Consider the following 12,889-nt stretch of genomic DNA (forward strand, 5'->3'; position numbering starts at 1 on the left):
CTGCCTTTGCAGCTGATTTCTAAATTTATTGCATTGTGAAAAAATAATCTGTTTTGTTTATTCTTTTGCATGCATTGCGTTTCGTTTTTGCTGTGGTGACTTAAGATTTTCTCTTTTATTCTTATTCAGAAATGTCCTTACAATGTGTTTAGATGTAATTTTTCTTATTTATCTTGAATTTCATGGAATCTTACAATTTATGGATGTTTGTGTTTGTTTTGGGAATGTTCTTAGCTATTGTTCAACTGTTGCCATCCCACTGTTCTTTTTGTTTTAAAATTTTTCTAGGTTTCTTAAAGAATAGATATTGGGATGTATGCATCTGTTCTTCTTATCTCAACTTTTTATTCTGTACTTCCTTTATGATATTCAATGGTACCCTCCACTTTGTCTTTTTATTCCAAGGAATGTTCCCTCCTGAAGCTTTCAGGCCTGTGGTGATAGTGGTAGTGGTGAATGCTCAGGGTTCTCTAGCCTATGCTGTTCCCCTTATGGTTCCTTATTAATCTCCCTGTTGGTTGCTGACCTCCAATACTTACTTCTTACCTCCATAATTGCATTACTACAGGCTAAATTTTCATTCTCTGTGATGGCCTGGGGAGAATGAGAAAGAAAGTGAAGCCAGGTAGAAAATAGGGACACTCCTTCTTGGGAAGTGGGAAAGCAAACTGTGGGTCCCTGCATTTCCAGTATTTTACAGGCAAAATGGTAAAACAGCTGCCCACTATTTAGAGATCTTGGAATCATTGCTGGTATTCTGGAATTCCCAGAAAGCCACAGACCTAGAATCACCCATTTAGTATTTAAGCTAGAATAGACAAAACTAGATGGGGCAAGACCACGGTAGGCCCTGGATAGACTTGCATGGAGCATCTGGACACTAGCTACTTATTTGCAAAGACTGGTAATTTCTTGGTAATTTCACTTTCCTCACAACAACCCAAACCTACCTTTCACTGATCCCTAGTTTTGGACCCTACCTACCTACATTTTAGTGTGAATTTACTTTTAAAAGGTTAAATAAGTATAAATTGCAAATAAAACTGAAGTTTCCCTTCGACAAATAGCTGATCACAGTTTTGTGCAACTCTCTATTCTTTTTCCTCAATAAGCTGACAAATAGTCAAACTGTCCTAAGTGGTGTAAGTGAATGTCTCTCTATATATACACACAGGTGGATGCACAGAATTGTGTGTATACTTAAATTGTATCTAGAGATAATTGTAAAGAATATAAAATTTCTTTTTTCATGTAAGTGGCATTATGCTGTATTTATTATCGGGCAGCATGTTTTTTAATCACTAAAACTGTTTGACTGCAGATATCTAAAATTTGGGTTTATTGTGTTCACAAAATTGATTATTTTATGCCACATTATATTTATTCATTCCTTGCCCCCTCTCCCATTCCCAGCATTGACCTAGGTGCTTTTGAGTTTTCCCACTCAGAATGATGCCAAAGAATGTTCAAACTATCACACAATTGCACTCATCTCACATGCTAGCAAAGTAATGCTCAAAATTCTCCAAGCCAGTCTTCAATAGTACGTGAACCGTGAGCTTCCAGATGTTCAAGCTTATTTAGAATAGGAGAGGAACCAGAGATCAAGTTGCCAGCATCCGCTGGCTCATCGGAAAAGTAAGAGAGTTCCATAAAACATCTAATTTCTGCTTTATCGACTATGCCAAAGCCTTTGACTGTGTGAATCACAACAAACTGGACAATTCTTAAAGAGATGGGAATGCCAGGCCACCTGTACCTGCCTCCTGAGAAATCTGTATGCAGGTCAAGAAGCAACAGTTAGAACCTGGATCAACAGACTGGTTCCAAACTGGGAAAGGAGTACATCAAGGCTGTATATTGTCACCCAGCTATATGCAAAGTACATCATGTAGAATGCCAGGATGGATGAAGCATAAGCTGGAATCAAGATTTCCGGGAAAAATATCAATAACTTCAGATATGCAGATGATACCACCCTTATGCAGAAAGCGAAGAGGAACTAAAGAGCCTTTTGATGAAAGTGAAAGAGAACAGTGAAAAAGTTGGCTTAAAACTAAATATTCAGAAAACTAAGATCACGGCATCCGGTTGCATCACTTCATGGCAAATAGATGGGGAAACAATGGAAAGAGTGAGAGACTTTATTTTTGGGGGGCTCCAAAATCACTGCAGATGGAGACTGCAGCCATGAAATTAAAAGACCCTTGCTCCTTGGAAGAAAATCAATGACAAACCTAGACAGCATATTAAAAAGTAGAGACATTACTTTGCCAACAACGATCTGTCTAGTCAAAGCTGTGGTTTTTTCAGTAGTCATGTATGGATATGAGAGTTGGACTATAAAGAAAGCAAGCACCAAAGAATTGATGCTTTTGAACTGTGGTATTGAGAAGACTCTTGAGAGTCCCTTGGACTGTAAGGAGATTAAACCAGTCAATCTTTTAGGAAATCAGTCCTGAATAGTACTTGGAAGCACTGATGCTGAAGCTTCAACTCCAATACTTTGGCCCCCTGATTTGAAGAACAGACTCATTGGAAAAGACCCTGATGCTGGGAAAGACTGAAGGCAGGAGGAGAAGGGGATGACAGAGAATGAGATGGTTGGATGGCATCACTGTCTCAATGAACATGAGTTTGAGTAAGCTCCGGGAGTTGGTGATGGACAGGGAAGCCTGGTGTGCTGCAGTCCATGGAATCGCAAAGCGTCAGACACAACTGAGTGAAGTGAACTCAGAACAATGCTGCAAAAACGTGTTTAAACTTGTCTCCTTATGCACGTGAAATAAATGTTTTTCTGGGGATCAGATTTTTTTTTCCCTCTAGAGTTAATCTTTGGAAATGCAGGAGATTTTTTTTTTTTTTTTTTTTTTTACTCATCCTTTTTTGTATGCCTATTATGTATGTTCTCATTGGCACTTAAATTTTTTTCCTGGCATGTCTGCTAGAAAGTAGGCTGACTAGTGTCTTTTGTGGTTTAAAGATAGACGGTCCTATATTCCTCTTGGTTTAATTAATTAACTGCCCTCTACATTGGATTTCTTGTGATTCTATTACAAACCTCTTCATGGTACTGATTAAAGTTGTTCTATTCATGATGTCTAGAAAAGATCTTTTCTAGATTGTTTTTATTTCTTTTCCTTTATAGGACTAACCTCCAAACCTCCAAGTTGCATTTGGAAATGTTAGATGCTTTTGTTAAGATGATGCTTAATGTAAGCATGTTGCTTCCTATAAGGGTGTTGCTTACCGTTTCCATTTTCCTTTGAAGGAAAAATGTGCTTAGATTATCTTTTCCTCCTTTCATTGCAGATTTTTATATTCTTGTATATACTATTCTTTGGCAATATACTTGCATATACTTCCCTTCTAAAATACTGTATTACTAGCTTAAATTTCTTTTTTGGGTGTTAGTTCTAAAAGGTCTTGTAGGTCTTCATAGAACTGTTCAGCTTCTTTAGCGTTGCTGGTTGGGGCATAGACTTGGATTACTGTGATATTGAATGGTTTGCCTTGGAAACGAACAGAGATCATTCTGTCACTTTTGAAATTGCATCCAAGTACTGCATTTCAGACTCTTTTGTTGACCATGATGGCTACTCCATTTCTTCTAAGGGATTCCTGCCCACAGTAGTAGATATAATGGTCATCTGAGTTAAATTCACCCATTGCAGTCCATTTTAGTTTGCTGATTCCTAGAATGTCGATGTTCACTCTTGCCATCTCCTGTTTGACTACTTCCAATTTGCCTTGATTCATGGACCTGACATTCCAGGTTCCTATGCAGTATTGCTCTTTACAGCATCGGACCTTGCTTCTATCACCAGTCACATCCACAGCTGGGTATTCTTTTTGCTTTGGCTCCATCCCTTCATTCTTTCTGGAGTTATTTCTCCACTGATCTCCAGTAGCATATTGGGCACCTACTGACCTGGGGAGTTTCTCTTTCAGTATCCTATCGTTTTGCCTTTTCATACTGTTCATGGGGTTCTCAAGGCAGGAATCCTGAAGTGGTTTGCCATTCCCTTCTCCAGTGGACCACATTCTGTCAGATCTCTCCACCATGACCTGCCTGTCTTGGGTGGCCCCACAGGGCATATCTTAGTTTCATTGAGTTAGACAAGGCTGTGGTCCTAGTGTGATTAGATTGACTAGTTTTCTGCGATTATGGTTTCAGTGTGTCTGCCCTCTGACGCCCTCTTGCAACACCTACCATCTTACTTGGGTTTCTCTTACCTTGAACATGGGGTATCTCTTCAAGGCTGCTCCAGCGAAGTGCAGCCGCTGCTTCTTACCTTGGACGAGGGGTATCTCCTCACCGCCGCCCCTCCTGACCTTGAACGTGGAGTAGCTCCTCTAGGCCCTCCTGCGCCCACGCAGTCACTGCTCCTTGGATGTGGGGTTGGTCCTCTGGGCCACCGCCTCTAATGTCCGGCGTCGGGTAGCTCCTCCTGGCCGCCGCCCCTGGCCTTGTGCATGGGGTATCCTTTCGACTGTTCCTGCACCTTCACAGCCTGGCACTCTCGGCTGCTGCCCCTGACCTCAGACGTGGGATAGCTCCTCTTGGCCGCCGCCCCTCGGGCATGGGGTCCTCCCGGCTTCTGCCCCTGACCTCGGACGTGGGGTAGCTTCTCTCGGCCGCGCTTGTGCACCATCGCAGCCGCCCGCACCCATCACTTCATGGGAAATAGATGGGGAAACAGGGGAAACAGTGTCAGACTTTATTTTTTGGGCCTCCAAAATCACTGCAGATGGTGACTGCAGCCATGAAATTAAAAGACGCTTACTCCTGGGAAGGAAAGTTATGACCAACCTAGACAGCATATTCAAAAGCAGAGACATTACTTTGCCAACAAAGGTCCATCTAGTCAAGGCTATGGTTTTTCCAGTGGTCATGTATGGATGTGAGAGTCGGACTGTGAAGAAGGCTGAGCGCCGAAGAATTGATGCTTTTGAACTGTGGTGTTGGAGAAGACTCTTGAGAGTCCCTTGGACTGCAAGGAGATCCAACCAGTCCATTCTGAAGGAGATCAGCCCTGGGATTTCTTTGGAAGGAATGATGCTCAAGCTGAAACTCCAGTACTTTGGCCACCTCGTGCGAAAAGTTGACTCATTGGAAAAGACTCTGATGCTGGGAGGGATTCAAGGCTAGAGGAAAAGGGGATGACAGAGGATGAGATGGCTGGATGGCATCACTGACTCAATGGACGTGAGTCTGAGTGAACTCCGGGAGTTGGTGATGGACAGGGAGGCCTGGCGTGCTGCAATTCATGGGGTCTCAAAGAGTTGGACACAACTGAGCGACTGACCTGAACTGAGCTTAAATTTCATTTAGACATTGATTCAAGATTATTTTTCTTCCTGTTCCCAAAGTTGGAATCTTTGAGGGAGGTCCACATTTATATTCTTTCACTGACTAGTTTTGTTACCTTTTGGCAGGACTTTGACATTTAAGTCATCTATCAAAAGACAAGGCTTAAATAAATGATCTTGAGGCTTCCTCCAGAAACTTCTTTGACAGAGTCAAATGAGTAATTTCATAAACAGTGAGGAACTTAAAGAGACAACATTTATTGCCTTTGGTATAAGCAGCAGTGCTTATTTATGTGTTTTAAGATTTTTAAACTGTAAACATATAGATTGCAAGATTCAGGAAGTATATGTTTTCTTTTATAGGTGTTTTGTTCAAGTTTTAAAGTTAAGTCAAAATGCCAATAAGACCAGATCTCCAGGTAGGTGGTCCTAGGCCAAAAGGAAGTATTTTAATTCCTAAAATCACTTTTTGTTTATTTATAGATATTAAATGCTATAGTTTTAGGAAAGATAAAACTTACTTGTTTCTATGAAACGGTCAAGAGTTAAATAATTTAAATAAAAATATTATCCTTTTATTTTTCAATAGATTTGTTTCCAGAAGCTTTAAGAATATAAAGTATTAAAGATTATTTATATATACCTTTTACATAGAAGTGAATTATGCATTGATTTATATATAACTTATGCCTGGATACTTAAATGTTAGGGTTTAAAATTGTAAGATACTTATATTTAAGTCAGTCATATTACTGTATGAAAATTCCTTGTTAATGAGGTGTACTTTAATAGCAGGAATGGCAGACTTTGTAAAGCTTATAAATATAGAATATAATAATAAATTATGTGTGCATGTAATGCTTAAGTTAGTTTGGTTGGTATAGCTCCTAAAGAAGTGCTTTTACCTTCTTTATGCATTTTTTTTTTTTTACTATTAATATTTAAACCTCATGAAGAAGTTGACAGATATGTTAGGGTTTTATCCATGGTATTAAGGGTTAGTTACTATAAAGCTGATTTTTATTTCTTTCATTAACAGGTTTTTGTTTTTAACTTAATGATGACTTTTCAATAAGAGATATGAAGTGGAAATTATTAAAATACATTTTCCTATACAGATATTGTTATCAAAGAAACTTAATCTCTAATTTTGTTACTCCAAATTTAATAGTGGACGGTTAAATAAATTGTTTTATAAGCTCTTGAGAATTTTCAAATGTGAAAGCAATTCTTAAATTACTTGATTCCATAAGGTGACTAATGTTGGTTTTGATTCAGTATATGTGGTATTTTCTATATTTCTTCAGCAGTTGGAAAAATGCATTGATGATGCTTTAAGGAAAAATGATTTTAAACCTTTGAAAACACTTCTACAAATTGATATTTGTGAAGATGTGAAGATTAAATGCAGCAAACAGTTTTTCCACAAGTTAGATGACCTTATGTGCCGGGTAAATACTCATTTTCGTTGAATGATTGTTACGGTTATTAGATAGCACTCTACTTTTTAGGAGGAGATTCTCCATTGGAAGAAATGAATAAAAAGACTTCAGCAGGCTCACTTGTATAAATAAATGCTTCTTTCACCACTTGCTTTTTTGTGTGTATTTGTTTGAGGAGTACCAAATAACATGTTGGACTGTTGTTTTGTAAGTAGTATATACAAAAATCATGTTTACATAGTGTTACCATTATTAACTTTATTTAAACCGGAGGAGAATAGGGTACTTACTTGAGGTTTAAACAATGTGCTTTACCTTTTGAAAACCTATTAGCATATTAATCATGTTGTCTGGACAGTGCTTGTTGCTTGCAAAAATAAAACAAGTAGAAACAAAAATCATCTAAAATCTTGACTTGATTTGTCGTATATAAAGTATTTTTATACTTTTATGCAAGTGATTATTGACAGTCTCCACCAGAATTTGATAATTGTTACAAATCTAAGATTAAAATTTCTTATATCCCTTAGTTAAATACATAGAACTTTTTAGAATGGAAGGTAACTGATTCATTGCCTCATAAGTATAAAGTTTCTTAAATTATATAATTCTGCATTTTTGTGCTGAGTTTGTTGTTCACTGGCTGAGGGGCTGTAAGGAAGTCACCTTTTAAAGCCACACTTTTGTCCTTTGCGATATGGAGATTATGATAATGACTAACACTCAGGATTTATGAGGATTATATTAATAACATTCCTAGCATAATGCCAGTTCCATTTTATTTTGTATTTGCAAATGTTTAAATCTATGATTTGCATTTTAGGAGCTTAATAAAAGAGATATCCAAACTGTTTCAACCATTTTGGTTTCTTTTGGAAGATGTGGCAAAAATATCACTATACTGGGGCAAGCTGGACTTCTAACTATGATAAAACAAGGACTAGTCCAAAAGATAAGTATAGAATATGTAACATATTCATGTGAGGGAAATATGTTTAAAGCTGTGTTTTCTAATTAAGCGGTTCATACTCTTGAAAAATAAATTTGGGAAATGTATATAAAACTTTGGGATAAGATATTTTTATAACCTGTGGTATATGTTAGAAAATTAAAGATCACAAGGAAACTATACAGGGTCCTTGATGATCATGTAATTGTAAGGTCCCAAAACTCCAAAAAGCCTTAACTTGCTTTATTTTCTCTAGCTCATCTTAGTCCTAGTCTAACTTTTATTTTTCTTTTTATATTGTTTATTATATTTCCCATTTTTAAATGTATTGATTTTTGTCCTTTTCATTCTTTGTTATATTCCCAGCAACAAGAACAGTCCCTAAAGCATAGCATGTACTCAGACATCTGAGTTCAATAATAAAAAAGTAATGCCAAAACTTTTCAAATAGTAACAATGACAAAATGATCTAATGTGTAATGATAATTTACTTTTTATCTATTGTATGAATGTTCATGAACTAAGAATTTGAAGAGAGTAATAAAGACTTTCTACTTGGAATTGGAACTTCATTCATCCCCATCTAAAAAATGGGGAACATGTAGTGAGTTACCAAAAAGCAAAAACAGTGAAGATGTTTAAGAGCATAAACTTACTTTGATTCACTACTGGAATTTTTATTTGTAATGTTTGTTTTTAGGTTTACTGTTTCTATAAATACATTTTTAAAGTTATTAAGTGAATTCAAAGTGACTAATGTATACATTTCTTTTTTTTACATGGTTGCCTGGTTTGAAAAATCCAAGGAGATTATTCTGAGTCGGGGAAATTCAAAAGATGAAGCTGTTATAAATATGATAGAAGACATATTTGATCTTTTGATGGTAACAACCATATTGATTCACTGATGTTATGAAGCATGTATGTGTTCATTTAAAAACATTTGTGTTCTATGTGGCCTGAGATCAAAAGTCATTAACAGATTGGTTAGTGCATTTATCTGATTAATTGGTTAGTACATAATAGTTAAATAATTTGCATGTGTTCATTTGAAAACAAATTGTGTTCTATATTATAAATATGATAGAAGACATATTTGATCTTTTGGTGGTAACAACCATATTGATTCACTGATGTTATGAAGCATGTATATGTTCATTTAAAAACATTTGTGTTCTATATGGTCTGAGATCAAAAATCACTAACGGATTGGTTAGTGCATTTATCCTGATTAATTAGTTAATAATAAAATTTAAATAATTTTATGGTGAATTCAGAAGTAACCTATTTTAGTACTATTTTTAAAGGTTTTTATTATAAGTAAGTTTTAAATATTATTCATTTTCTTCTCAGGTCATACATGACATCGATGATGAAGGTATAATAAACATTTTATTTCTATTGGAACAATAATTTGCTGTTAAAGTTCTGGTATAATTTTTCAACTCTTGCTGTGTTATCCTAACAGTAATTCATTACCTAATTCAGGGGTCTACAAATATTTTCTGTAAAGAATTAGAAAATATTTTAGGCTTTGTGGGCCTAGAAAGAAATTGACACTGTTACACAGGTACTTTATTTAACAAGAAAGAAAACACATTTCCACAGATGTTTTATTGATGCAACTCAAAGTATAATGAAGATTGAGTATAATGATTTTATAATACTAATGAGGAGAATAGCATTCTTTTTTGAGATGGTAACAGTGTATCTTAATTAAGGTTCAGAGTTAGTGTTTGCTGTTGTAAAAACTGGTTGCAAGTCTTACTTGTTCATGCTCATCTATAATGAGATTTTGTGTATATTACATTAGAAAATGTCTTTTCACACTCATGCAGATAATGCCAAATACTGATATCAGTTCATGAACATGTATTTTAATTGAGCATAGTCATCACTTGGCAAGATCTATAGAATTAGGTTTTTTCCTTAATATTTGCATTGTATATATATATATGTTATTATGTTATATGTGTGTATATATGTATACAGTGTGTATATATATAGAGAGAGGAGAGTATATATATGTGTGGAAAAAGTCTAATATTCTTTAATATTATTCTAATAATAATATTCTAATAATCTAATATTCTAAAGCATTCTAATAAATGCTGTCCAAGGGATGACTGTGCTTAATTAAAAGTCATGCTCAAGGTGGTTCAGATACCTGGTAAAGAATCTGCCTGCAGTATGAGAGACCCAGGTTCAAGCCCTAGGTTGGGAAGATCTCCCTGGAGAAGGAAATGGCAACCCATTCCAGTATTCTTGCCTAGAGAATTCCATGAACAGAGGAATCTGGTGGGCTGCAGTCCATGGGGTCACAAAGAGTCAGACACAACTGTGCAACTAAGACTTACTTTTTTCTTAATGTTTACTTTTTAGAATGATATTGCACTGCAGATTAACCACTTTCAGTTGAAGGTTAGGTGGAAGCTCCTCAGTTGCACAGTTAAAATCAGTTTTGAAATATGGAAATTTCCTTTACACTTACATCAGCGTCCCAAAACGCTGCTGGGTCTGTAGTTGGAGTTTGGAAAAAGTTTATTACCTATGTTTCTGTTGGAAATGGAGATGTCATTTCTTGTCTTAGTTTTTGAAAGCCTCTTGTGATTCAGACGACCTTTGTTTCATTGAAATGACTTTACTGAAGTATAAGTATCTCATATAAGCACTATTTTTCCTTGGATTTGGGGGCTGAATTCATTAAGAAATCTTATCGACTCTGCAGCCCAAGCTAATTACCAAAGCCATTCATTCAGAGGTGGCTAATGATTGCTGAATTCCTAAGAATGAATGAAATTCACCTGAGACTACTAATTCAGTAAAACATCATACATTCGCATATTTCCACAGAGTACCTGCTGATGAATGCAGCCATACAAAAAGGGACAGTGAGTTGGATTTGGTTTGTGGGCCATAGTTTGTCCTTGATCTAGTGAAATTTTTAGTAGGACAGGGAGAATGTAGAACATGTTACAACTCATCATCTCAACTTGTGTTTGGTAGTGCCTTTTACCTAACAATAAACTCAAGTTATTTTATCTCTGTGTTGGTTGGGGAAGAATTACCTAGGATTGGTAATTGAGGCTGGTGAATCCTTTATATTAATGAATGAAGGAACAACTGTTTGCTGCCTTCAAAGCCAAAACATTTTAAAAGATTGATTGCTCTTTATTTCAATAGTAGTTAATGCTGCGTTTTCATTTGGTTTTTTTGCACTTAACTAACAATCTAGTCTAAATTCTTCACTTTTTAGGGGAGAAAACAGTCCTAAAGCACCAATGATTATGAAGTGATCCAACTAGTTTTTTTAAATAAATCATTTTATCTTTTCAGATAATTCAGTGATTTTTTTCTTCTTTTAATGTAGTCACTGTGAAATTGTACATTTTCTGTTCCTATGTTGCCATTATTTAAAATTATTTCTTAAAAATTATGTCGTGAATTAGCATGGGGCAAATTCCTCTTAATTGGTATTAATAAAGCCTTGTCTTTTGAGAGACTAGGGTCAAATTTAGAAACAGATAATGCTATTTAGATCTTCATGAGGAGGTATTAATGACCATTATGAAATTTTGGAGGTATGACTATAAATTATTGAGGCCAGTTTTTATAAAAACCTTAAAATAGAAGTTTCCAGTTTTGAACTATATTTATCCAAAACACTAATACTGCTTTAAGTGCCTAAAGGAGAAACTGGATCTGGGGTTATTCCCTTGCCAGAGTTCAGATCAGGCACATCTGTTGAATGATGTTTTTTCTTTTTTTTTTTTTTAATTTATTTTAATTGAAGGCTAATTACTTTACAGTATTGTAGTGGTTTTTGCCATACGTTGACATGAATCAGCCATGGGTGTGTACATGTGTTTTTTCAAAGTTACACAGCTGATTAGTGGCAGAACCAGGATTGAATTTCATGCTTCCTGGTGACCAGGGCAGTCCGCAGGCCTTCTTCTGAACTGAACTAGTATGTCCTTTCCATTCACTCATATAAGAAAAGGTTGTCCTTTAAAATACATATTTGTCAATAATTAACTTTTATTCAGGTAAAAGGCAAATAGTGGAAAGTTTCGTGCCTCGAATTTGTGCTCTGGTTATTGACTCAAGAGTGAATATTTGTATTCAGCAGGAGGTAAGCCATTATTTAGTTTTTCTTTTAAAAATTAAAGAGAAAGTAGAGACAATTGGGTAGCAATTTGTCAAATTGAATAATTATTTTATCTTGGCACTGAATTATCATGTAGTGTATTTCTGTGTTCTTCATTCATTGCTTTGGAGAAGGAAATGGCAACCCACTCTGAAAAATCCCACAGACGGAATTCTTAACAGGCTATAGTCCATGGGGCACAAGAGTCAGACACAACTTATGGTTTCAGGAGGAGAAATTCATTGCCTGACATGATGAATATATTATGTAAATATATATTGAACATTTATAACCATGTGGATTTATGTATATGAATATAGCTCATATGAAAATAAACTATACCATCTAGATATTAGTTCCTCAGTATTTACATGCTAAAAATAAAAATAATTTATAGTATATATTGATAATGCATATGTACATGTGTATAGTCATAAGAACAAATATTAATAAGATGTTTTTTGCTTCCTTAGTTCTTATGATAGAGTAATAATGAACATGTCATACTGCAGAGTATGAGTGCTTTAAGCATAGGAATCGTGGTATATTCTATTTTTGATAGCCTTTGTTTTATGTTTTCTTGTATTCACTATTTTATGCTTTATATTCTTTCCTCCACCCTTCATTCCTTGCATAAAATGCTGTGATTAAGAAAAAGAGGCTTCTAAATTTATGTACCTATCTCTGAAAACATACTAATGTTCCACTGAATATATAAAGTTAATGGACTCTCTTTTTTTCTTTTCTAGACTCTAAAAAAAATGAATGTGATGCTTGACAGAATGCCTCAAGATGCCAGGAAAATACTCTGTAACCAACAAATGTTAATTCTCATGTAATAATCTGTACTATATTGCTTTAATTAGTAGTTCAAGTCAAGAATTTAAAGGATGTTTTATAAGGCAAATAAGGCAACCATAAGTTGCATTAGTAATTAAAATTGGTCAACTGTTACAGGTTTCTAACATTGCATATGGGTATGTTTTCTGCCAGTCTAATACTATGAATTGTAAGTTTTAGTGAAGTTTTTTACCCTAA

The 12,889-nt window shown here is 35.4% G+C and overlaps 1 protein-coding gene across 10 annotated transcripts in view; it reads left to right on the top strand.

Moving 5' to 3' along the window:
* SYCP2 (synaptonemal complex protein 2) overlaps positions 1 to 12,889 on the top strand; it is a 73,300-nt gene that overhangs the window by 5,580 nt on the left and 54,831 nt on the right. For 4 of the 10 annotated variants that reach the window (XM_061437003.1, XM_061436992.1, XM_061436998.1 and 1 more), the window contains exons 2-8: positions 5,677 to 5,732; positions 6,621 to 6,764; positions 7,579 to 7,707; positions 8,484 to 8,588; positions 9,058 to 9,082; positions 11,751 to 11,836; positions 12,601 to 12,686. In XM_061437003.1, coding sequence (XP_061292987.1) covers positions 5,709 to 5,732; positions 6,621 to 6,764; positions 7,579 to 7,707; positions 8,484 to 8,588; positions 9,058 to 9,082; positions 11,751 to 11,836; positions 12,601 to 12,686 — 599 coding nt within the window. In that variant the 5' untranslated portion in view covers positions 5,677 to 5,708. Of the gene's footprint in view, positions 1 to 3,933; positions 5,583 to 5,676; positions 5,733 to 6,620; positions 6,765 to 7,578; positions 7,708 to 8,483; positions 8,589 to 8,769; positions 8,852 to 9,057; positions 9,083 to 11,750; positions 11,837 to 12,600; positions 12,687 to 12,889 lie in introns of those variants that run through there. The other 6 variants (XM_061436996.1, XM_061436997.1, XM_061436995.1 and 3 more) reach the window with 5 other exon arrangements.

The sequence above is a fragment of the Bos javanicus genome, chromosome 13, assembly GCF_032452875.1.
Source record: "Bos javanicus breed banteng chromosome 13, ARS-OSU_banteng_1.0, whole genome shotgun sequence".
Taxonomy (NCBI): domain Eukaryota; kingdom Metazoa; phylum Chordata; class Mammalia; order Artiodactyla; family Bovidae; genus Bos; species Bos javanicus.